The sequence below is a fragment of the Pyrgilauda ruficollis genome, unplaced genomic scaffold (assembly GCF_017590135.1).
Source record: "Pyrgilauda ruficollis isolate IOZ18807 unplaced genomic scaffold, ASM1759013v1 scaffold89, whole genome shotgun sequence".
Lineage (NCBI taxonomy): Eukaryota > Metazoa > Chordata > Aves > Passeriformes > Passeridae > Pyrgilauda > Pyrgilauda ruficollis.
Window position 1 is genome coordinate 1,549,607 of NW_024530932.1, and position 27,116 is coordinate 1,576,722.

Genomic DNA, 27,116 nt, shown 5'->3' on the forward strand with positions numbered 1-27,116 from the left:
AATATTAATGCTCAACTGAATTATCTCTCTTGGTTTTTTGGATGACATACTTAAAAACTGCAGTTATTTCTCTCTGTCTCTGTCAAGTTGTCACCCAGAAATTCGGTAATGTCAATGCAAGTTTGTAGCAGCAATGATATAATAAACTTTAATGGTGTAAAGGGCATATACAAATTCAGGCAAAGTACTTTACACTACATTTCTTGAGCAACTGTTTGGTGTTAACTTTTCAACAGGCTGAGAGAGGTGGGGCTGTTCATCCTGGAGAAGGCTCTGGAGAAACCACCCAGCAACATTCCAGAACCTAAAAGGGCTGCACGAGACCTGAAGAGGGACTTTTTATAGTAGCATGTAGAGATAGGAAAACAGAGAATTGCTTTAGGATGAAGATTATTGGATTTAGATTAGACATTAGGAAAAAATTATTTTGTGTGAAAGTGCTGAGGCACTGGCACAGTTTGCTCAGAGAAGCTGTGAATATCCCATGCCTGGATGAGTCTCATACATATGAGCATACACCTACTAAGATTAGTACTATGATGATAAAGAAACTCAAATTAATTATTGATGAAAATTAGAAATTATTTTTTTCCAATATCTGTCATACCTTAAAGGAGGATTTTACCAAAAAAACCCAACAAAAAAACCAACCAAACAAACAAACAACCAAACAAAAAAACCTTCTGCACTGTAAAATGCAGTGTAAAAATATTATTATAAAAATCAAAATGGTCAAATATTAAACACTTTCATCAGCTAGAGATTAAAGATAAGAAAATGGCCAGTTTGATAAAGGTGGAAACCTTAGAAAGCTGCTCTAGGATTTCTCTCCTCTCTGCAAAACTAGGGTATCATTAAAGCTGGTACAGACCAGCTGCCCTCACAGAAGCAAATGATGGCCCTGATCCTGCAAATAGCTTGCGAGGGCTTCCAGGACTAGAGTGGATGAATTGAAATAACTTACTTTTTTTCTGGCTTGTGACTGCAGGATCATCTATATTCTGCACAGAAGACAATCCATTGCAGGCAGGCAAACAAATTAGATACTCTTGGGCTTTGCAAGCTGAGGCTGTTATTTATCAGTAACAACTGCCGTAATTACGCTGCAAATGGCCACCTGTTTAAATTACTCAGGTATTTGTGTTCCAGGCAGACTACTGGGAAATCTGGGCACATGGAGTTTTAAGGAAGGAAGTCCATAGTTCAACAATTGAGTTTGATCTTATTAAATAGAGAGAAATCCTTGAGAAGAGAACATAAACACATGCAGATTGTGGGGGAACCAAGCACATGAACTGATTACAAGGAGTGGACACATCCTATGTACTCCTCTGTGGAGCAACAACTTGACTAAGTGGTTTAACTGCTGATCTCTCTTCTGCCTCCCATCCCTGTTTGCTCCCCTCTGTGCCCAGCACATCTGCCTTAACTCAGAGCTGCTCCTTGCTGTGTTCTGGCTTCCTGGCCTAAATTTAAGTTATATCATTTTGTCCCACATTTCCTTGTCGCAATGCATTCAGGATTTACTGTCCCATTACTGCTCCCAAAAAGATGCTGTCAGATTTTGTGCAGAAGAAATCTGCACACAAGTTATTTAGACATTTCTCAGATCTGCCCTGAGAGCAGCCTTTTGGGAAGGGATTCTAGGATAAACTTCTAGGAAGTGATTTAAAAGGATTTCAATGCATGCTAGTCGAGTAGCTACTTCAGAAACTTTCACAAAAGCTATTGGATACAGAAATTAAGTTAGTAACTTATGCTACAGGACACATTTACCATCTTAGCAGTGCACACATTCCTCCAAAGGGTGAAGCAGGAGGATTTCCAGCACAGTGACGGGTGATAATGGAAAAACATCGCATTTTCCCTTGGGTTTGAGGGCTGGTGGATTTTTCAGGATCAGTGTAGCCTGATGATTATACTTGGTATGTTATCATCAAACTACTGAGGAGATTTCAAAGGCTTCCTGTGCTAGTCCATTTGACAGTGTTGGCAGTCTGCAAAGTTGTGGTCATTGAATGAACTACATTACATTTACTACATAGCTCAGGAAAATAGGAAAACAAACTGACTTACAAAAAGAGGGACATGGAGTTTTCTGCTCAAATGGCAGCCTGATAGGATATCATTTCAGGATGGAACCTTAAATAAATAGTTAAGAATACCAAATAAGATGTGATGATTTCCTTACTGTATTAACAACTTCCATTTTCTTAAGGCATTGCTGTGATGTGCCCCAATAAGTTCTTGCATATGGAAGTGCTAAGCCTTTGCTCTTACTATTACTAGTTTGTTTTCTTAGACAAAAGCTTCAGGGCAAACTGCTTTCCACCATTGGTAACCACACTTTACTCAAAGGGTTAGTGATCATGTATTTGTTGCCAACTCTCTGTCAATTTACTTTCCAACTAACTTAATACATCTTGACTCTGAGGTGTTTTTTATTTTCTCCCCTGCTGATATCACAATGTCAGAGATCAAAAGCTCATTCCCATCTTCCAGTTTGTGCTACATTCAAGTAAATTACCAGATATATTACAGAAAATTTGCAGCACTCATCCAAACACTGTGACAAGCAACCCAACAAAGCTCTGAACACTTTGCAGAGTCGGGGGCACTGACAAGCCAGGGCTGGAAAGCCAAGCTAACAAACCATGAAAATGTGTCTCCTGTATCTAGCAGGCACTTACAGATGTGTGGGCTGGAAAAAAAAACCAAAATCCTATGGGGTAAGGGGGAGGAGGGCTGGGGGGATGGAGGATGGTGTTAAGGGAATAAAAGGGAAAAAAAGATACAGAGGTTTTCTTTTAGCTTGGTTTAATAAAGCTAGTAAAGAGATTTGTAAAGCTTTGGCAGGTCTACATGGTTTTTAACCTGTTCTTGCCCACACGTGTGAAGAAGGCCTTTCAGAATGCTCAAAAGAAAATAATGAGCAAATGTCTAGTAAAGACTAGGTCAAGCATTTCTGGCTCACCTCTCTAACCCTTTCAGCACAAGCTAATCCTCCTTTGGCACTGAAATAAAGAAATACAAACAGAAATCCCTTCTGCGTTGGCTGCCTGCCTAAACTATAGTGTCTGTAAACTTTCATTGAAAACCCCGTCGGAGTGAAAATTAATTCAATGAAGACAATTCATTGCTCCAACAAGTGACTCTCTCATAACAAGACATACCTGAGAGCTCAGCTTGATGACCTACGTCAGAGGAAAAGACACGTGTATATACAACACATGGAAACACACAGAAAATGGGGCATGCTGGGGTCCTGACTTGAAGTTTGCAAGAATACTTCAAAGTATGAGACCCATGATAGGGGTGATGATATTGTCCAGGGAAAATGTTACAGGAGAGAATTTATTTCAATTCCATCTTAAGTGCTCTCTAGTGCACACCAAAACCACCCCTCTCTCCAGCATTCTAGCACTAGTATGTCCGTGCCTCTGGGTAATCAGCTCTGATATCTTGAAAACAGTGAGAGAAATTAGCTGTGTGAAGGGATTAAAAGCCAGCACCGTGGGCTGGATCAGATTCTGGATCCCAGGATATTCTGAAGAGAAAACCACCAGCTAAACAACAGTTAGCAAGAAATACCTACAAACTCTGACACAAACAAAGAAACTTTAATGCAGAATGTACATGCTGCCTGTTATGACCATCAGAAAACAAAACAAGGTGTTAGCAATAACTGAAAAAGTATCAGTATCTGTTTATTTTAATTTAAAACATTACAGAAATGAAAAGGTTGCTAGTTTAAGATTGCTGTCATATCAAGTCATCTGGAAGACTATTCAAGAAATCTAGGTGTCCCTGTCCCCCAGCTTGAATGCAATTGGTATCCCAAAACAATTTCAGAAATACTTTTGAATAAACCAAAACTCACTAACAAGAAGGAAATTAAATGCTACAAAACCACCAAGGCAAACCCAAATGGACTGAAGCAAAAAATCCCAGCTGGCAAACCACCAAATGCAATTTCTGACCATTTCCCAATAATTTCCATGCCATACATCCATCTTCAAGCTTTTCAACTGTACTACCTATCAGAAGAAACATCTGGATGCGTGGGAAATGATTAGTGTCAGAGGAGTTCCTCTTTAGGGGCTGAACTACCCAGTGCACTTAAGAGAGGAAAAAAAAAAAGTAAAGAGTAAGACAAAAATAGAGTCAATCGTATAGGGTGATGGATAATTTATTACAAGGAGTTTCTCCTGCTTTTCTGGGAGGGCTGCTGTGTCAAGCACCCAGGATGAGAGAAACAACTCAAGGAACAGATTGTGACTGTTACTAGGATAACAATGACATTAGCTTCCACAGAGTGAGAGCTGTCAGCTTACTGTAGGCAAGCAAAGTATAACCAAAGGTATTTAAATCAGACGGTGAAAAACTTATTTTTCCTTTTATCCTTCTTACTTTTCCCCTCTTTTACGACCACAACTGTGTTGCCATCAGTTACCATCTCACCCTTTCCCATTGTGCCCTACAGTGGCCACACAGCAGGCAGACTTGCCAGTTGCACTGAAACGGAAATGGTGACCAGCAGACTGATGCTTTCCATTAAGTTTTATATGCTTTTTTCCCCCCAGTCCTCTTCCCAATAAACAGTAATTTCATGCATATTTCTTGTGTAAATCTGAAATATCCAGCGCCAGGTTATAAATAATGACTGTTGCGTTTCCTGGGCCAAATTTTCCAAAGGGCTCAGCTCCTGTTCAGAGTTGTTAGGTGAATCAACCCATCTTTAAAGGGTCTGGCAAAATCAAGTCTCACTGCTATTCCCTAACAAATCTACTTTTGAAAATTACATGCCACCTTCTCTTCAGTTGTCAAAACACAACTCAAAGCAATGTTACCATTCTTCATCTACAGTGAAGGTTGTACAAACTGTAATTGCCAAATCCCTCAAAACACTGGAGAGTCACATGTTTTGTCAATATAAACACACAGCAAAAAAAGGTTGGGTTTAGTTTGATTATTCATCTATCAGCCTCATTAAGAAAAAACAACGTCAAAAAAGCCTTAGAGACACTTACTGAACATAAAGTAAAATTATGTGTGGGTCCATTCCACAGCTAACTGTATCCTTAACTACTCCTGTGTTTTCCTAAATCTGCTGAACCCATTTCTAAGTCTCCATAAACAGGGGACTAATACCAGGTATATTATGTAACAGAAAAGAGTCAGAATTAATCTTAAAAGCATTAACAAAATATGTTAAGTAGTAGTGGTGAGAGCAGCCTGACCACAAAGAGCCAGACAACTCAGGCTACAAAATCCACCTGAGATTCTGCCCTCTGTAAAGCAGGAGGTTATTTGAACTCGTGTTGATGCAGCCTGACCAGTTTTAATTGCCTGTTTTCTTTCATCTACCAACTCCCTTGATAATCCTTATTCTTTTAAATCCACATACAGTCCTTCTACATCTCCCAGGTCAGGTATTTCAAAGCCTCTTCCCCGAGCAGTTTACCACACGCCAGAGCTGAGGCTGTGTGTTTCGGCAGTGAACGCTGATGCAATGAGAAAGGTTATTTTACCCACGGCTCCTTGAGCATCTGAGGGAGCTTTCTTTTACTGGGAATGCTCTGTTGTCACCTTGGCTGCAATCCTCCATTAACGTGACATGGGAGACAGTGATAAGCCACAGCTCCCACTTCTCTTTAGCTTTTCTTCAGAGAATTAGGAGCTCCGCATCTTGATAAAATGACACAGAATATGTTGCTCGAGAATGAAAGCGATTTTCTAACCTTTGATTGCTGAAAGCATGCTTGATAAATTGAATGGGAAGGCATAAAAAAAAAAATGGGGAGGTAGCTGAGAACAAGAGATGTTAACAATGAAGCTCTTATGTGAGGAGGATTCAGGTCATCAATTTTCCTTCAGTATGAATCAAATACTGTTAGCAACATGGAATCGCCTCCACGATAAGACGCGCAGACATGCTTGAGAAATTTAATGCTTTACCCCTCGTTGCAGAATTTACAGCATTTAATCGACCAAATGGAAAGGCAGAGGTTCTTATCAACTGGAAAGCAGGAGGCATGACAGGAGAGCAGGCTGGGATAACGAATGCTCAGTGAAGTCATAGGGATGCTTGCGAAGCCACTCCAGTGTCTCAGCGATGCTGAGGTTCTCAGAGTTAATTAAATTACATCTCCCTCATGGGCACAATCTAATTTGGGATGTGATGGAAGTAAGGGTCAGCCTCCATTTTCCTCCATGCCCCAGAGGACACACAGGATCACTGAGCTGCATGCCTGATGATCCACATCAAGGTTTGCATCCTTACCAGTGAGCATTTCTGCCTTCACCCACAAGATCTCCTCCTCTTCTTACTCAGATCACCTCTCCAAGCTCCTTTCTAAAATACTTTCCTAGAAATCTCTCTCAGCCATGTTGTGGCCTTCCATCCTTGCTATCCCCCACTTTTATAGTGAGAAAACCTCTCTGCTTCCAAGCAGTGCTTGCTACATGCCTTGGCTCTCTCATTGCTCTCTAAATTCAGTTTGCCAGTACACAACACATGTACTGCAGGTACGTTGCTGCAGGTAGCACCTGCAGCAATTCCCTCACCTCCAAAAAAACCTTCCAAAACAACAAACCAAACCATGCATCACTGTACGAGATGATCCAGTTGTTCATCAGGCTTTCATGCACCTTTCTTCCCTCTCAAAGGTGCTTACAGTGTCTTTTTTGAATCAAAATTTCTCTAAGAGGCAAAAGTACTTGTCAGACCAAAGAGCTATGTAACACAGATGCAAGCCTTTACATGCAGAAAAATCACAACAATTAATTAAAATTAAGACTCTGCTAATATAGACACTGTCATTCTTCCCTATTACCTTTTAAATGTTGGTAAAAAGGATACCTTGTGAACTTTACAGATTATCCAATATGTTTCTTTGGCATCTATTGACGTAACCATGCATTTTAATACACAAGATGTCACAAACATCCCATTTTCTAGTATTTCTTCGGAAACAGAATTTTATTTACTGTTCACAAGTAACCTATCCCATATAAATTAATGCTAAAATAAATCTATAGCACCCATTGCCACATCAAGCAGCATCTAAGCAGAAAATAAAGCAGAAAAAGAAGTTATTGGCAGTAATAGTTTCAAACAGCTATCCAGGGGACTTCTCCCTACTCACAACACTGATTCACAAAAGGCATCTTCAGTAATATGAACAGAACCTGCTAGTACTTTTTCTTTTTTTTTTTTAATTATGTTCATTGAGTCACAGTGTCTTTTGGCTTCTGGAGAGCCAGGGGGCAAATTTATTCCTCTAGTATCTATGGTGTCAGTCCTCCCAACACATTCTTCCCAGAATTTCTGCACCAACAAGCATTTCATTGTTTTGATTGATCCAAAGCACACATTAAAATGGTTTGCAGAGGAGGAATTGCCCTGTCCTTACTTTATTCAATAGTTGCCATATCATAAGGGTAAAAGCTTTGTGTCTGGAAATGACAGAGGAAAGGAAAAAGTTACAACTTCACGCACAGTGCAGCAGATTCCTGTCACTCCCAGCTTTCCTGTGCAGTTTGGGCTCAGTAACCCGCCTTCCATGAGGATGCCCAAACTCTCCTGCTGCCTTGATGAAGCCACTGCACCCAGCCAAGGATCTCCAGTGCAAGGGGGAGGATCTCCCTTGCCCTGTGCTACTTGTGAGCAGCTGCTGTCAGTGCCACTGATGCCACACTTTGTGATCACTTAGTACAAAGTCATCATTTCTGGCATGGGTAGGATCCATGATTCTCCCAAATGAACTCAATGACTTGTGAAAAAAGGGCACTAAGGGAAAAATCTCTGGAAACAGTCTCTGCATTTCAGGACTAGAAACCCAGTCTTCCCTTGAGCCCCGTGGGAACTGCCCACAGGGCTGTGATCTCAAGGTGGCATTTATCTCCTGACAAGCTGAAAGAACAGTTTTCATCGAAGAATAACATAATCAGGAAAACAATGATTAAAGAATAATTCTCACGCTGTATTCGCTCGTCAATTAATCCTCTAAAGCAAGGTATAGATCCAGACACACAAAGAGGTAATCAACTTTTTAATCATAGGAACGACTTTTTGAATGGCATTGCTTCTTATTTCAGAAAACAGAATCTACTGCACTCCTCAGCTGAGAGAAAATCTGTTTTCTTCAGTTTTTTTCCTGAGAAAGCACACAAGAAAAATTTGTAGGAACATAAGAAATGCCAGAGGCTTTGACCATACAACTCTGCTCCTTCTGCCTGGCTGAAATTCTCATTTGTTCTGTCACCCAGTGCAGGCAACTGAGGTACACCAGTACATAACAATGAATTACCCTTACTGCAACTTAATTCTTGACCTGAGTAGGTCTCTAGTTTTCATTTTAGGGCAACAAAGAATGAGAATTATTCAATGACCTACACATGGCATGTTTCTGGGTGGAACTGGGATGAGGAGTGGAGAGTGTGGGAAGCTGCCCTCTGTACTCTGTTGAAATTGCAAATGACACGTTTGCATGGGAGAGGGAATCAGATATTTTGGCCATGCCACCCTCCCTCAGAACTGCTGCCTGTGTGCCTCCCAAACATCAAACTAGCTCCACTTGACCATGCAAGAGAGCAATTTTGGGAGTCTATACAAAAAATAGAAAAGAAAGAGGCTCAATTTTGAGCTCTCCGTAAGTGCCACAAAACACCTGTGAGCAAACTGCACGTTGTATGATTTTCAAGACCAAAGTAACAAATTCCTGACCATATTACTGGGGGAGTCATAGAGGCAATTAAACATCATCCAGAGATACAGATTGTCAGAGAATCCTGCTGTCAGAAACAATCAAAGGCATCGAATACATCTGCAACAAATGGGAGCAGCAGAAGCAGAAAGATCAGTGACATCAACTGATTCCAAACAACCTACAGGAAAAGCAAATGCCATGGAGAGGCAGGAAGAGATCTCTTTCTGCACGTAACAGATATATAAACCCTAAAAACCCCAGGTGGTGCTTACACTGAGAAAAGCAAATTCACAGAGTTGGCAAGGCTGCTGGTTAGGAGAAAAGAAATCTCTGCTACTTTCCCCAGGGGTGCCCAAAACCTCTAAGACAATATCAGGACGAAAAAAAAAAAAAAAAAAAAAAAAAAAAAAAAAAAAAAAAAAAAAAACCAAACCAAATTTTAAAAATGAGAAAAACATGCATAATTCTATATATGGTGAAACAGGACAGAAGTAATCAGAGGAGAGAAGGCAAGAATTTCCTCTGAAGGCAAGTTTTACTATCATTGCCTGCTTCAGGAATACTGAGTCCTAAGCACTCCTTCAGCCTAATCTCCATAAAATAAGTATGGCCTACTGAACACAATTTTGAAAAAAAAGGTCATGACAAAAATTAAAATTTATAGTAATAGCATATATTTGCACATAGCATAGGTGGAAAAGTCATGAGCAAATAGCAAATGAGTACCTATATGACCTGGTCTAACAAATCCAGAAGAAATAATTCCTCCCATCCCTCTATAAATCCTTGGTCAGCAGTGTTGCTGGATACATCAATAAATCATTATACCACCCTAACCAGAGGATCAGTTCTACCCCAGCCAACTATCTGAAAGCTCTTCTGGGGGGGAAACAGCCTTTTCCCCCTACCCTTATGTCCACACACACTCACACCCCCAGTTATAACACAATTAAGTTCTTCTTTGTAGATGTTTCAACTTCACAGCTCTAAAGTTCCTGCAGCTTAGAGTAGAAAGCCTTCCCACACCTACAGCTTCGGCCTTCTTACAGGTATGAGTAATAAAACACAATTTGAGAAGGATAAATTCTCTCTTGGAAAAAATGAAAAATTCATTCTCTCCCCAGAGCCAAGCTGAAGCAGTCAGGAGTATTCATGTCTTTTTCCTATCAACTCAATTAAGCACGCAGTAAGGATTGCAGGGTAAAATGCAGCATGTATTTGCATGCATGTACAATGCAGACTCAAAGAGTCTTAAAATGCCCTTATAAATCCAGCAAAAATAGACCAATAAAATATTTTGTAATGACTATTTATGTTTGTATAACAACTCATTATTTCAATTCTCCGCATCAGGGATTTGTTGTTTCTTTCCTCTATCCCTTAAATAAATCTAAATAAATTATACATTTAAAAACAGGCTATGCATCTATAACAACAGAAAGAAATTTCATTTAACATCCAGCTGTCAAAGCCAGCCCTTCTGTCACTCTTTATTCAAGTCTGTTCTACATAATTCATGTCATCTTAATTATTTCCTTCTCTTTCTGGGTAGGATGGCACTTAAGGACGAGCCACTTACAGCACAGTCATTTCCTTTGGAGATGATATGACTGCATGCCATGATCCCTCACAAAAAAACCCCAAAAAACCCCCCCCAAAAAAACCCCTACACTGGTATTTTAAGGTCTCCAGGTGGGGAATGATGGATATGCAGATGCCATCATGATGGGACCTCACCTAATTCACATACTACAGCAATAAAAATAGCAGCATATATACACAATACTGAGTTTTAACACAGACACACCGTGCTATTAATAGCCTCCCTTTTTTCTCTTTTAACTTCTGTATGAACAGATGTTGACAGAGTTCATGGGAAGCAGAAGACAAAAGAAGAGAGCATTAGCTCAAACCAGACTGATATATTTTTTCTTTTATTTTTTTAAATTAAATCCCAAAAATTATTAAGTCTCAGCCAAGACCCTTGCTTTCCTCCACCACTCTGTGCCAATAGTCAATTAGCAGGATTTACAAACAGACCTTTAATCACAAATACACTAAAACACATCTAAAGAAGTACAGGCATCACTCTAGAAATATCCTATCCCATTTGCACAGGATAAATAATTAAATTGTTTTAAGCAGTCTAATCTGTTAATGCCTGAGAGGCCTTAATTTTGGCTACTAAATTTCAAGAAGCTCCTTTTGTCAATTCAATATAGTTAATAGCCATAAATCAACTTCCTCACTCTACATGACTAATGAATTTACTACATGATGGAGAAAGCCAATTCCTTGAATTAAGGTTTCACTGTACAATGCTCCTCATCCTCCCTACAGCCCAGCACATTTCTCTGCCCTTTCTGTGGCCTCCTGAAAGCTGCAGCAGGGGACTTGCAAAAGTGATAGCCTGGATCCTGCTAACGCTTGCTTGCAAAGATGACCACCATGATTCAGGAAATGTTCTCAGTTGAACTGAGCTACTAAATTCTCAACAGTGCTTGGCATTACCCCAGACCCTCCATAATCAGGTTCTTCATGCTCCTAAAACACTGTTAGAAACATCACTGATCACACCCAGGCTCCAAACAAATCTGGAGTGGCTTCCAGTCCACGCAGTCCTGTGCTTTTCACCCTGCTCTGCTGCTCACATTGCCTAGCACACCATCTCAGGTTACTCAGAGCCTCAGCAAAGCATGACCATTTGCTCAAAGCTGAGCTGAAATGGCAGCAAAAGTCTCCACACTAAGGCCTGTTGCCATCTCAGAGCACAGCTCAAGGCCAGGAATAGAAACATGGATTGCTCTGCTAGCTCTAGCAGAGCCACATGCACACACCAGCAAAAGTCAGAGGACTCACCTCATTAGGAGCTGGGAAGATTGAAGGGGCTGGACACAGTCACAGAACAAAGGCACTGTAAAATATTAACTTAATTCCATAGCAGCTGACTGTGCAACATCACAGAAATCCCAGCTATATGATGCTCCCCAGCAAAATACAGATTTCCTCTTCAGTGCCAAAAGAAGACAAGCAAAGAGGATTTTACCTACCCACCTGCTTCCCCGCATAATGCTGGCAGTAGGAAGACACTGCAAATAGGAACTGCTCTCCCTGGGGGTGCTGTCCCCATGGGAGGCACTTGCTGGTGCAGCCACACAAAGGCTGTTTGGAGCACAGCAGATCCTGATCACTTCACTCCAGGGCAGTACAGGACCTACGCCTCCACACAGCCTAATAACAGACCCTGTAACCACATTTTAAAAAAAGGACATAAGGATTCCTTAGAAATAAGCAACAGTAGCACAGTTTTCACAGAGAAAACACAGTGATCACCTGGGAGCAAAAGGATGCTGAGGAGTGCCTAGGAAGAAAGAAAAAAATCCAGCAGAAAGTAAAGCCAGGAGAAAATGGAAAGTATTAAAGCAAGAGTTACAGCTATCTCTGATGCCAAATAATGATATGATAATAAGATGATAATCAAATGAAAAGCTTGGGCAAGAAGGAAAAATTTAAGCAGCTGGAAGTCAAAAGCTAAATTCTCGGGCATGTTGCGAAGCCAGCTCCCTTGGACCCCATTTGCCTACTAAGGTCTTACACACAGTGGGCTGAAGTGGGATATACAGTCACAGTGTGAGTTCATTGATCAGCAGTCATAAAAGTTTGGAGGTGCCAAGCTGGACGTCATGACACCTGTGTGGGATATTAAGACTGCAATTTTTCAGCATTTTATGTGAGATAGAAGCATGGGCTTAACAGATATCCAGGGCAGCACAACTTTCTTGGTTTCTTTGCAGTTTTGAAGAAACCTAAATGACCAATATCTACATCATAATACAATTTGGATTTGCTAGTCTGCTGCAATACCTTTGGGGTCTTGTGTGTGTTACCAGCTCCTGGTATCAGCTCTGAAGAGACTGTGTGTTGCTTCTGCTTCCTTCTCGATATCAAATCAGTTCTGTTCTTTGTGCAAGTGCAAGGCAAGAACTGTGCTGTTTTCTCTTTAAAAAAGTCTGTGATTTGCTATTTTTCTGTGCACATGTTGCTGTACTTTCTCATATGCACATCCTCCTCTACATATATGCAGTCACTCTAGATGTATATACAAACATGCCAAATGTTGCACATTAAAGAAATGCATATACTTAAAACATCATACTGTATCCTGTCTATTTTGCCAATAGCCATCTGGGAGAGGGAAGGAAGCATGGAGAAACACTCCATGTAACCAAACTAGACTTTGTACACTTCTGCAGAAAGAAAATGTTCCGGCTACTCTTTCTTTTGCAAGTTAACCATTACCGCAACCTATGGCACATGGCAACCGTATGCCATATGACAACCAACTCCAGCAGGCCACCACCTTTATTTTCAGTGTATTTCTAAATGCCACAGAAGACAGGACAGGCACATTTCCATAACCCTTACGAAAGACATACCCCTGCAAATGTCAGTGTCTCAATTATTTTATTTTCCTGTGCGGTCAACACATTTTTGTATGATTTGGTTCTAGTTAAGCCCTCCCGTGGACCACCAGCAATTGATGATGGCTCCTCTCACAGCACAGGGATTTCAAAATTACCCAGTGTTTAGTTCAGGGCCTCATACTCACAGCTAAAGCCCTTCAGCCATTCCTGTAGCCCATGCTAAACAAAACTTCAAATTAGCACCACAGGAACTGCAGCTTTGTTTCTCTTCTTGCTGAGCAACACTGGACTGTGACCAATCTGTCCTACAGATTTCTTCCTTCCTGTAAAGCCCCTAATAAAATTTGTGATATTCAAAGAGTGGTATGCACTTGATTTCACATTCCTCTTTCACAGCTGCATTATTCCTGCTGAAACAGTGGAATGAAATTATGCATGGAAACTCTGCTGAGAGTTTTCCTCTTCATGGAAGAAGAAAAAATGCTCAACATGCTCAGAATTCAAATCAGAACCAGAAGGGCCCCGATTCCACATACATGTTATCAATATGGTGCACATTTGGAAATCACACAGTATTTGCCAAACTTGAGGGTGTCCCCCTGGGAGGAAGGGGATTAATATGTAACCTTGGGTTAAAAGAGGTTACACAATCAGGACTCCCCATACCAACATTGAGGAAAGTAAATTCATGGTGGAGACACTCTACTGCTGAAATGCAAGCAAACACTGGAAGAAACTAACATGATTAAAATACATGAATTAATTATTTTATGCAGAAGAGCCCCAAAACACAGATTTGGCAGGCATACTCTTCAAATTCACTTATTTATTCATTAATTTTAGTGGCCCTGCTGTACTTTGTGAATTATTCTCCATAATTCAAGCAGACGTGTAAGAGAGTTCCCACATATTTTAATACGTATTCTGGAGTCTCGAAAATAAAATAAAAAATGAACTACGCATCAATTTCTATGGGTGCATATTTGTGTACATCTCCAAAGATGACAGCTGAAAAAGGGAATATTGGGTTTTAATCTCTTAATTATGCTTTTTTTCCCCCCTCCCCTCTTAGTGCATTAATTTGGCAGTAAAGGTTTCTGCTCTCAGCAAAGTCTGAGACAACAAAGCCTCTCGGAGCCCTGATTTTTGGCACCACCTCACTCCTACTTTATGCTTGAGGCTACTTCCCCTCTGACTGATTCTTAATTTGAATAAGCTTTCACTGAAGACTGTATCAGAACTGCAGTAAGTTAATCTTATTAAACCATATGAGTTTAAAAACTCATAGCTTGATGTCAGGCAGGCTGTTTCCAAATTGGTATACTTAAGATCCAAATTAGATCATGAGCAAAATATTAAAAGCCACTAGAGCCATTTAAGAGTGAACTTCCATTTTGAAAAGAAATTTCTGGACACTGAGACCTCAGGACTCATGCCAGTTCAGTGGGAGTCAGGCTCCTGGCTGCAATGGGTGCTTTTAAACCTTTAAAATTTAAGCTATGGAGAAAGGAATAAAGGAATTTATTTCATCTATTGTCAGTACAAGCACAAAATACCTGGGTCATTCTGAAGGATACTTTATCTATAGAAGGTTTCTACACCAAACCAAAGTTTCCTGATAAAAAACATTTTGGGGCACACTGTGTCAGCTGGCATTGAATCTGTTAGCTGATGCAACGAAGTGCCTTTAAGCACTATACAACAAAACCTCCATCCTCTTTCTCTGCCTTTACTCTATTTTAAGGAGTACTTTTGGTTTTTAAGTGTTTACAACTTCAGTATCCCTTCAGCATAGAAAGCTTCCCCCCAACAATCAAAAGACACAGAGAAGTAGTGCTTACAGTGCTTGGCACACCAACCCATGTGGTTTGCAGCAAAGTAGAGGTGGGTGAGTTGCCCTTGACTTCCAGTGATTTGGTGAGGTGAACCACTGGGTGCTTTTACCACCGGGATGCCATCCAGGCCACAAAAATGAGGAGAGACCTCTCTCTCTGTGCAGAGATGTCCTGGAAGGCTTCTACCTCCACGCTGACTTCAGACAGCTCTTGCCACATGCATGGCTACACAGGCACCAAAGTGTTCTCTGGCCTGCAGCCCACGACGACAGACACTACCCTGCACTGCTTGGTGCCTGGCCTTAACTCTTTCCATCTAGCTACAAGTGCAGCTACTCAAACAAAATTGATTTTCCAGAGCTCTGACTAATCCACTGCATTGAAGGTGACCTATATGCTTTGTGTGTATGTACCATTAAGGGGTTCGGGGTCTTTTTAAGGTGTCTTGGATATTAGATACCTGTCTTCAGCTCTCGGCAACCTTGCCAATAATTAAAAAGGGTGTCGAGGTGCATTTCTGACACTGGCAGGCTTGGGGTTTTTTTAAAGATGTCTTCTTTTCTCCCTGAAATATCAATGATGACAATAACTCATCTGCATTTGTACGTGAAAGTTTCCATGACCCATGAGAAAATCACCTGAGATACCTACCTGAACATGCTTCCAGTCCACCAACATCTGTGACAAGGTTATAGCGCTCCACTATGTGTGACTAAGACCCTGGATGTCTGTAACAAGTACTATCCTTTTGCCAGAACTAACCTTGCTCCCTACAACCTAATGGACACTGATATTTTACGCCACACATTTGCTAGTATCAAGGACCAGACCTTCCCTTCTATCAGTACTAGCTGGCACCACTGTAATCATTTAAGTGGAACAATCTGTTCCAAGCAACCAAGAGAGCTAATAATTTATTAGGAGCAGAGCAGGCCTTTTGGGGAAGGATGCAATTGTATTTGTGTGGGTGTAATACTCAAGTCAAAAGGGACATATTGTGTAATTCAAAGCCACTTGGGAAAAGGAAGAGCAGAAGCAGGCTTTACAGAGAGAAATGACCTCAAACTCAAATTTATCACAATTTTTTTCTCCCTCTTCTGTCCTTTTGGGTTTGCTTAAAAATGAAGGGTATTCAGGGAGAACAACAAGAACCTTCGCACATTTGTAACAAAAATCCATACCAACTCCCACAAGAAGAAATATTTGAAAGATCATCACGTTCTCCCTTAGAGAACAGAAAGGTTAGAAGCCATATGACAAATGAATACAAGCAAAGGAACAGAAATGGCAAAGGTAGCTTGGATAAAGGTAGCTTGGTTAGCCTCTGTCTCCAAGGATGGCTTGGATGCCTCTTCCTCCAATGAGAAATGATGGAAAAGAAATTAAGACCTAACATTAATTTTTGACACAGGAAGCTCTTATCCTGCTGGACTTAGAGCTCCTGTAAGTCACCGTGACCAGGGACTTCACGAGACTCAGAAAGGATTTGATCATTTATACAATTACAATTATGGCTGAAAATCTAGAAAGGATACTAAAAATCTTGGGCGTTGGGGTGAAAGGCAATCTCTAACTATGAGGGACCAAAAACAAAAAAAGGCATGGGAGTGGCAGAAATAGTCCCTGCCCACTGTGGGATGCCACAATCCTGCCCTGAGGGAGGCAGGACAGCAGGCACAGGGGCAAACCAGTGACTGCCTGGGGAAACTCTATTCCCATTCTGGCATCCTTCCTTCTGGCCAGCTCAAAATCCTCCCTCCTTCTCTTGCATTAGTTTTATAGTTCTCTATTGTTGCCTTGCCCATAACTCAGTCTTCCATTTCTCACAGTGTCTCTGTGATAAAGTTTTTCCCTTCCTTGTCACCAGCCCTACTCTGGGTAAAAGCATGTAATATACTGCCTGCTACCAGCTGCAACTCTCAGTAACAGACTGGATGCCGAGGCCATAATTCAGTCTGGAGACTCCACTACTGCCCATAAACCACTCCCTGTCTCCCAGTTTACGATGTCAGCAGGACTCAAGCTGAATTAAGGCTTCTACTCAATATAACTGACACCAATGTATTATCTTATACATAATGCATAGAAGATGGCTCTAATCAAATTCCATATCCTGCCCTTTCTTTACATCACAAATGTGGCCTGGCCTTTCTTATGCACTCCACTTACTGATACATAAAATCCTTCTCCTGAATTACAATGGGCAGCAAAACCTGTTCTTGGGTCACAGCTTCCAGTAACTGTAATTCCTTCCCTCTTTTTCCCAAAGAGGTTGAAATAAACTTCAGTTTATCCCTCTAACAAAACTCACACCTAAATTTAAGGACCACATTGAACTGATCATCCAGGAACATTGCCTGCATCAGCCCATACTTTTGATGCTGGCAAGCAAATGGTTTGTGTCTAATGGACATCTTTTGCCTGTTTGCATTTGGTATCAGCAGAGTGATCACACAAATGCACAGCCACGCTGTGGATGCCAAATTCCAAGCATGCAGAGGTGAGGGAGGTCTGCAGGGAGCGCTTCCAGCCTGCAGAGAGGCACAGAAATCCCAGGCACACACGCAGAGGGTGTGGTATAAGCCAGTGCTGGTTTTACATGTCTTGGAACGGAATATGGAGTTCAAGCTCCAAAGATTCCACAAACGATGCAGTCAAAAGTGTGCTGAATGAAAGCTTTGAAATATCCTAGAGAATAGACAATCCCCTGTGTATAAACCCAATTTCGACCTCAGGCACAGACTAACTGAGCTCTTTTGTACATGAAGAAAGGAAGAAGCAAAAGAAAGTGATATAGATGCATTACTTCAAAGCCATCTTACCTCACAGCCCTTCAGACACTATTCCTAACCAGAAAACCAGCCAGAGAAGTGTGCACATATCTTTCTAATCAAAAGAAACTTTTGCTTTGTTATCTTAAGATAGTATAAGTCCACTTAGCCTGAACAAACCTTATAGACTATCTTGCAATGCTTTGTATAGATTTAAGCCTTGTGACAAGAAGACCAAGCATGTGAAGGCCAGTTCCTGTGACAGCCTTACATGACTGCCACATTTGGGTGAATGGAAGATGTAGGAAGACAGAGCAAAAGCATCTTTGATGTTTATCACTTCAGCTAATTAGGTAAAGGATAGGAGGTGCCACAGGAAGCATGCAGATGCCTGGCTTTAAACTTTGCTCTTTGGGCACTTCAGATTATGCTTACAAAACCCGTTTCAGCCAAAGCAGAGAACAACACCCAAGAGCCTAAAGCTGCATCTTCCCTGAGCACCCTTCTTGTGGATTCAGGACTCTGCTGCCAGCAACACATCCACCCTTGCTCAACCCTTCCTCCCACGTTAACAATTGAGCTGCTGCTCTCAACAGGCTTCAAACACTCAGAAGAAAAACAGATGACAGGAGCATGTTTCACATAGGTCTTCTCCCACTGGCAAAAGCTACATGCAAAAGGCTGCCAAGGGCTGGCTGGTTCCTTCCCTCTGACAGGCTGGAGGTTGCTACTTTGACACTAGCTGAGTAATAAACCTGGGTTTTTCCTGCATGGTTTTTTAGCACATCATGTGTTCAGAGATTCTGAGGCCACTTCAAGACATGCTTTAACCAAGAGATTATCCTGTGTCTTCTCTTTGTCAGTTAAGGCCAGGGCCGGGGGGAAACTGGCAAGAAACAAAACAAAATAGCTGGAAAAACTGAAACTTAGAGAAACTTAGCAAAGATTAATTTCTCAGCATGCCCACAACAAGGAGGCCTTTCCCTTTGGCCACAGGAGCTGCTGGTTGCACATTGCTTTCTCAGCTCAAGTCTGGATTTTCCCAAATGGCAATGTGCTGGATTCACATGCTAACAGCAACCAAAACCCAACAGCCACAGCACAGTACAAACATCTATTTATTTATTTATTGTAAGTGTGGTGTTTTATAGCTGGCCACAGCTACCAATTGGTACCCAGGGAGGCCTAAAGCACTATTTCTGATCTACAGAGCCTTCCATGGTTTGGAACCTAATTACCTTCAGGAGCTACTGCCTCCTCCTCCTCATCTGTAACCATGGCAGCTGCAATCATCTGAGAGGTTTGAGCTGGCAAACCCGGATTTCCTAGGGTACCAGGGCAATTCCAAGGGGCTGTCACTTTAAGAATTTACTCCGACATAATTTTCAGGAAAGAAAGAGGTAGGATAAATTAAGACTGTGTAGGCTGGGAAGTAGCAACCTATTTTAGAGTGATTCAACAGCCCAGTTCACAAAACCCCACTAGGACTTACTGCTCTTTGGTTATTTTTGATTTTTTTCCTGGTCTTAGTAATATAGTACGGACCCTTGTCCCAGGGTCAAGGTTCAGGTGAGATTAACAGAATTCCCTTAATTTTAAAATTTTTCCACATGGTGAGAAAATAGATGGTTTAACCAAGTGGTGAGGCTTGTTTTCTAACCTTTAAAATCAGAATCCAGGGAACACGAGTTTCACTATTTCCCACTGATTTCTGTTGGTTATAAAAAGTGTCTAACTGAAACATTAGTATTTTTCCATATTGATGCTTTTCACGTGGAGATCTCAAAGCGCCAGACTTAGGCTTCCCAGAAAGCCTAGCTTCCCACTGCAGCAGCTCAGTCCTTCAGAAATGTACTTCTCATGCCATCTGTGTGGTAACAAATTTAGAAAAATGAGTAGTATCTTGGCAGTCTTAGCAAAATGTGCTCAGGATGCAGAGGAGGGTGGTGGGGGGTTCCTACCAAATAGGGCATTCAGTATCTGAGTCAGAGGTGATGACAGCATCTAAGCAGGGGGCTGTTTTCTAAGAAATTATGCCTTTAATTGTGTAGAGCCTGACACAAGTGTGCTGCAGTTCAGCTGAAGCCATTCTCTTGAGTCCTGCTGATGGCCTTGTCAGTGCAGAGCCTCCAGGTCTGCAGCTCTCCTGTCTTCTGCACCTTCCCACAAGTACTGCAAGAAGCTACTTAATATACATGGCTCTACAAGAACATCCCAAAACTAGTCTGTTCAACACCAGCAGCCATTTTATGAATGACCAATGTGAATGATCCTATCTGTAAAATACAGGTAATCCTGCCTCTTTATTTCCCAATGCAAGTGCAGATCACTGACATTTGAGAAGTGTCTTGAAAATCACAGGAGATGATAACATCAATAACAGCACGCCATGAAATGCAATATTATTACAATAATAATGGCACTCATTTCAGACTCCTGCATTTTTCAGGTCATCAACCAAAAACATTAGCAAAATAGCCCTTCAGGAGATGAAAAATCTTTGCAGTGTAATGCAAGCTGCTTCATTCAATTTATTTATTCTCCCCTACACTGTGCAAAGTGCCTGCTACCATCCCTCCAGCTATCAAGAGAATTGTGAGTGCCCTTCTCACATAAAAAGATTAGACCCTCTGATGAAACTAAAGGGAAATCTAAGAGCAGCTGACCACATTCTTACATTCCTGCAGTCTTGCACTTTTTCTATTTGTTTTCCTTTTAAGTCTTGACCTGCAATCCTCATCAATGATGTCAACACCGAAACCACAGGGACAAGCCATGCAGATCAGACTGAAACCTAAAGGAAATTAGCTCAGCTAAGCTACTGCAGGCCCAGCAGGACATCTAGTACCTCCCAGCTGTGCCTCCCTTCAGGGGAAAAGCGAGGAGATAGCTGAGCAGCTTTCAGCCGCCCTCATTCCCAAGCCAGAAGTGGTAAGAGCTGCATACAAGAGCTCTGCATGGCTCTGCTCTGGTGAAAGGCAAACGCTGCCTACTTTTCTCTGGTTGTTGAGAGAGATGAGAGTTCCCCAGCAAGAGCCTTCCACATCTTCTAGGGCAGAAAGAATTTTGCTTTGATCTTGAGAAAAGCTGCTGAGACCTGTGAACATTTCTCCCACCTCTTCTGCTCTGCCTGCTGGTTTTGTCATTTTGCCTCATTATCCCATCCCTCCTTCCCTTCCTCCGGATTAAGAGTAGCAGACAATGGTTGGGGTAGACAAGGATCCAAAAAGCAAAAGGAAAGCCTTGCTCTTGCCTTTAGGGCAAAAAATCAAAGAGCTTTGTGTATATGTACCTACATGCAATGTACTTCCTACTGCTCCTACCTGGACTTCCCTCTCCCCCCCCCAGCCCTTTTCAACATTTGAGGTTCAAGTCTATGGAAAAGAATGCTCCAAATTTCAAAGTTAAATGCAAAGGTGGCACTGACAGCACAAAGTTCTGTGAACATACATGCAAAAACCTGAGCCTCTCTTCTTCTGTCCCTTGCTTTCAACCCAGAATGCTTCCTTGGTGGGAAGCATCAACAGGAAATTCAAGAGAGCACACCAAACGCTATTTTTTCCCCTTTTTCCTTTAGGGTGCTTTTAATATACTAAACTGTGTTAACACTAAAAAAACAAAGGCAACTCTTACAGGAATAGGGGGCCACTTTTCCCTATTGCTCACAGAGAACCCTGGCTGTTGGAATGGATGATATGTTAATTTTGTGGCACAGTCACTCAAGACAGGACATAGGAGTCTCCCATGGTAAAGTGCACACAATTTACAATAGGCATGGTTAAAATTTAATTAATTGTTACAGGCCTTACAAAGATGTTTCTCCAAAGCAAGCATGCTGCAAAATACATTTTTTTTCTAATCGCATCAGAAAAACTTCAGTTCATAAAGCACATTTTCTGAGCTGTTACAACAACAGCTGCTTGGATGTTTGAAGGAGGAGCTGGCAAAATTTAAAAAAATAAAAAAGAAAAACCTAAAATAGGCCTCAGAGATTTAACATCCTATAAAATAGCTCCCTACAAGCTCTTTAAATGTCCTTTACTTCAAGCAATACTCCCAAGATTGCAAAGAGTTTCAGGGCAATATTTGCAGCAAGAACTCCTTGTGTTCCCTCTGCTTAGGGGGCTCCACAAACACACTGTAAGATTTATGCCTTTCCCTTTCAAAATAACCTCATGTAGTCGTCTGCAAAAATTAATTTATATAAGTGTACAGAAGAAAGGAACATGTTAGCTCAGGCTGCTGGGATTTTGATGATTTTTTGTTTTGTTTTGTTTTTTGGGGTTTTTTTTTCAGGTTTTCTTTGGTGGGAGTGGGCTGGGGGAGCAGTCACTAATATCTATCATAAATCTGCTCACTCACAGCCTCAACTCACACACTAACACCATCTCTGTCTCACACACACTTTCCTTCCCATCTTTCCCTCTCTCCCTCCCTACAGCCTCACAGGAATGAGTTTTGAGTTGGCTGTGCAGTGTTGCTGATTAAAATTTGCCGGTAGTGAGACAACTTATTATAGAGCCTACAAGGGGACTGTGCATTTATGAATTCAATAATTAATCAGTGCATAATAAGCACACACTGCGCATACCACTTTTCTTTCCATGCACAGACAGCTTCAATCACCGTGCAGGTTTCACTGTCACGATAATCTTCGTCTCCCAGCAGCTGCTCCCCCACCCTGCAGCATTAGCAAAGACAAGCTCCCTGTGTTAGAGCCTGCATTCATGCAAACCCACCCAAATACTGCTAGATTGATTCATTTTGAAGGTAGGGGTTTTCAGAAGAAAATGCTATAGTTAGTGACACAACTACTAGGCTGTCACAATTTTCCTTTTAAACTACTTTCTTCAGAGGCTCAGCTGTAAAGTGTACTCGGAGCTGTGAGCTGACAGACTGGTTTGCATCTTAAGAACATATTTCATTTTAATGGCTTTATTTTTAAATTGTTTCAACTCTTTGAATTAATGGAGACTTAAAAAAAGAAACGAGACTGACAAAAATGCAAAGCAGAATATTTTCTCCTTTTTTACCTGTCTTTTAACATCAGGCTATATTTATTTTCAAGAAGCTCAATAGTAACCAATAACAGGACTGCAGATCTTTTCCCCCCTTCAGTGTCCATCCCCTTCAGCACCACTTTCTGCTGCCCAAATGGAACAGAGATATTTTGCTACAGAGATGAGCTTCCCTGCTAACTCTGCTAAGCCATGAGCCTGCACTGATGATGCCTGGAGGTGAGTAATCACCAGACATTTTCATTGCAGCGCCAGGGGCACAGAAGACAATTGTGTGCCCTCCCTGACCCAAGGGCCGAAGTTTTTTGCAGACTTGCTACATGTAGGGACTGACCAGAAGGTTGCAGAGCTCTGCTTTTGGCTCAGGAGCTGTGGCCTAGAGGACACTAATAAATGTATATATAAAAAAATATTAATACTTTGTACTCTGTAACAGGCCACAAAGGGGATGACACGGCTTTATTCTGCCAATATGCAGAGGATTAAGGGTTTCTGCTTGAAGCCACTAACAACCTGAACAGGAGAATTACAGTAATTCCACTAAAACCACACAGAATCCAAGGGACTGGCTGATGACACGTTGTTACCCTTCCCACTTCTCTCAAAAATGTAGCTGGCACAACCCTATAAACAAGAATTCGACCAGCTACCCAAGGAGGTCCCATTAAAGAACGGTCTTAGAGGAGCCATGTGCAGCAGTGGGAACATTTGTCATGAGACTCCTCAACATTTTGAGACCTAAATACTCAACATGGAGCAGTTTCTAAAGGAAAGTCAAAAATAGCAGTTAGCATGTGAAACACAGCTGAAACTCATGCTGCTCACACCAGTCCATTTTAGTGCAAATCATTTCACAGCAAACAACAGCAAGATGCTCCATTAAAACCCTGCACTGCTTTAAGCCATGAGGTCACTGTTAGGACCCAAACACATGTTGTCATGACATCAGTTAGCAACACTTTGCCTATGCCAATGCTACTATTAATACCTTGAAATACTAATCTCTATTACTAATTAACAGTCAAATGCACTAAATAATTTTTCATGCATTAGGAATGTATTACTGAATTCAATTACATGTCAAGAGCTGTGACTTATGAATCCTTCCCACAACACCATTTGTGCCAGAAAACAGCCTTAAAAATTCAGCAACATTTAAAAGGCTTTTCATGACCAAGATACCTCTGTGTTGGAATAAACTGTTAGGCCCTGGCTTTGCAAGCAAGACAGGAGTCTGTCTACATGTCTGACTGTATCTCAGTTACCATTTCCAAATGCAGCAGCCACACTTAACAGCTACAGTTATTATACAGAAATTCAGCAATTCATCAATGAGAATACCAATGCTTGACTAGAAATTCAGATCTCCCCTAAAACAAAGCCTGGCAACACAAGGAAGGATGCAGATCCCTCTTTGTGTTTTGAAAACTGTAAATGTTATTCTGAACACAAAACATTGTATTTGTGTCTCCTTGTTTCAAGGAGATTTCTGGCCTTTTGTTTGAACACAGCACAAGAACTAGTGAATATGCATTTTGAGAAAGATTGCACTTTTACATTCATTTAGAGCCTTGATATTTAGGTATTTCAGAGGGAAAACTGGGATGCAGTGAGAATCAAGATGACTGATGAGCAGTACTTACAGGAAATGTTATTTATATTGCGTGATGCTAAACCAACTCGGTTAAACCCACAGTTTAGCAATGATAGCTGTAATTCTGCGCACACACATCCAGACTAAGCACCTGCATTTTCTCATGCAAACACACACACAACCTGGTGTGTACACTCCGTATTAAAAAACCGACAGTCAGCAAACAAAGAATATTAAGCACTATACCTTTGAGTCATAATCTTATAGGCATCTGGCAGATAACAGCGGATATTCTCCATCTGAGCAGGATCAGAGTCACAGATTTTATCATCAGTCCTGCCGTAGTTGGCACTTTCGATCATGATAACATCTGTTCCGGGACAGCGCAGCTCGATGGGGTAACTCTCGCAGGACAGCTCCCTTCGGACCACAGCCATGGGCACTGGGGCACGGCTGAAAGCTGCAAGGATTAACACAGAAACACAGTCAACACTGGCTTTCCACACTGAGGCTAAAATTAAAAGCAGAATCACGTTCACCAGAAAGCTTTACCCATATGCTGTGCTGAGATAGCTTCGGTACCATTCAGATAAGATCTGCAGAAACGGGGTCTGGTCGCTGGCTTGCTGGCTGCCCAGAAAAATCACTTCTCCACTCAGGGACTTGATTTTCTCATTTTAAAAACAAGCTATAGATACATTTTATATAGGGCTTTAGAAATCCCTTATTGAAATATAGCAACTATGGCATTGTTATTATTTCTACTTACCAGGTGAAAAACTAGCTGGTTTTGATATATATAAAATTACAGTCCTGTGTTGTACTTCAACAAGCAAAGAAAATTTCATGATAACAAGCAATCCAAGAACCAGGATCCCACCTGCTCAGCAAGATTGCACCTGTCCTACAGCAGATGTAATAACATCTGTATTGCTTCTGGTCCTTTTCTTAGCCCTTAGAAAAAGTGATCCTAATGGCTTTTGCTGTAGCCTGAAGCATGCCAGGGGATGGCCTGCAGGTTCTGGCAGCCATCCCAAAGTTTGGGCCCTGAAGTGATACTTTCCATGGAAAGGCCAATTTATGGGACACCAGACGATTTAAGTTCAGTCTTAGCCTTGCATTGGATCTGCCTAGATGGTCAAATAGCTGGCAAATGCTTGTGAAATTAAAGAGCTCTCAGAAATCTTACCTGTTTTAAAAGAAATCCAGGCTACAGTTTGCAGAAGAAAAAAAAAAAAAAAGAAACACACTTTGAGATGCCTTGAAAACAAAGCCCTAAAGTATTAGTAAACAATGCCACTTGACAACAAGCAATTGTATTTCCCATCTTTACAGGCTCTTTGATCCAAAGATCTTAAACAGCTTGACGAACGTAAATATATTAATCCCCAAATATCCACATGAAGTAGCTACACATTGTCTTTCTCAACTCAGCCACAGAAGGGTTTTGCAGCTTCCAGAAGATCTCATGGGAAATCCATGGTGATGCTAGGAACCAAATACTTGTTTCCCAGCCTAGCACACCAGTCACAAGCTGAAATAAAAGCCAACTCCTTTCCTCCTTTATTCCACAAGGATGAAAGGAACCATAAAGGTTTCCAGACACAAGGATGATGTGCCCTCCAAGCTACATTTGTACACTTCCAACCACAAAACTCAACATACAACCCAAGCCTGTCTCTATGTGATGGTGAGAGGTTTAAGCCTCCAGTATATCCATGGCCCATCTGATACCAGGGATCTTTCAGCAACTCCCTTTCCTCCAGGCCCCATTATAAAAACACCAAAATACCCTCCCCCAAACCAAAAATCTCATCCAATGTTCTGCTGGTTTTTTCCATAAAACTTTCCCATGGTACATGCACACCAAGTTTTCTTATGGAAAATAAGATTATATTGACGTTTCTCAGAATACCATTTGACTATATCAAGGCTTCCCTGTCTGTCAGGAAGCAATCCAACACATTGACTTCCATGAATCCTTCCATTATTGTCAGTTGTCTCATTTATGTATCACTGGACAGATTCTCAGATTCCAATTTCTGCAAATCTGCAGGGATTACTTTGATATCAGACCCTCCCTGGTGTGCCAGAGCTGTGGACTAATTGCCAAACTCCCAAGACAGACGTGTGCTTATTCTTGAATAATAGCTTGCACAATTAGCACAGCTTTAGGGTTTGGATCACTTGAGATGTCTTCCTTCCCTGAGATTGGAGAAACGGTTTCACCCTGGGCTCATATTGCACATACATTTGTGCAATGCAATAAGTTCTCACTGCCACCAGCTTCTCCTCTTACAAGAGGAGGAAAATGAGGAGAAGAAGCGTGAACCTCTAAGGTGCACTGCCTCATTCTTACCCTTGGCTTGATACCACTAGTCAGGTGGAGGAGAGTGGAGGAAGGATGGGACAATGTTAGAGACAACATTTGATAGAAGAGATAAGCCAGCCAGAAAGGCAGAGTCAGCAGAGCTCAGCAATTTAGCCTGCCCTAAAAACAGCTTCAAGAGATATTAAGTTTGCTTACAGTGGTCTGTCCACAGAAGCCTGCAGCAGGCTCTGCTCTGTCAAACACTGGACTATGGCAGAAGGCCAGTGCTGACCAAAAAACTTCTGATGCCAGGATTCTGATTTTGGAAAAGAGCTGTGGTGAGCTCTCCTCTCAAGCCTGTTCTGTGCTAAACCTGAGCAGATTGGTGACATGGGAGGCAGAAGGTTTCTAGCAGCTTTTGGCAGAATGCTGAGGCCAAGGGCCCTCCCTCC

General features: G+C 41.5%; 1 protein-coding gene across 4 annotated transcripts in view; it reads right to left on the bottom strand.

Moving 5' to 3' along the window:
• Positions 1-24,826, bottom strand: part of ADGRL3 (adhesion G protein-coupled receptor L3) — a 252,647-nt gene extending 227,821 nt beyond the window's left edge. For all 4 annotated transcript variants that reach the window (XM_041488243.1, XM_041488241.1, XM_041488240.1 and 1 more), the window contains exon 1: positions 24,600-24,826. In XM_041488243.1, the coding sequence (XP_041344177.1) occupies positions 24,600-24,790 (191 nt within the window). In that variant the 5' untranslated portion in view covers positions 24,791-24,826. The remainder of the gene's footprint in view (positions 1-24,599) is intronic.
• Positions 24,827-27,116: the final 2,290 nt, after the last annotated feature.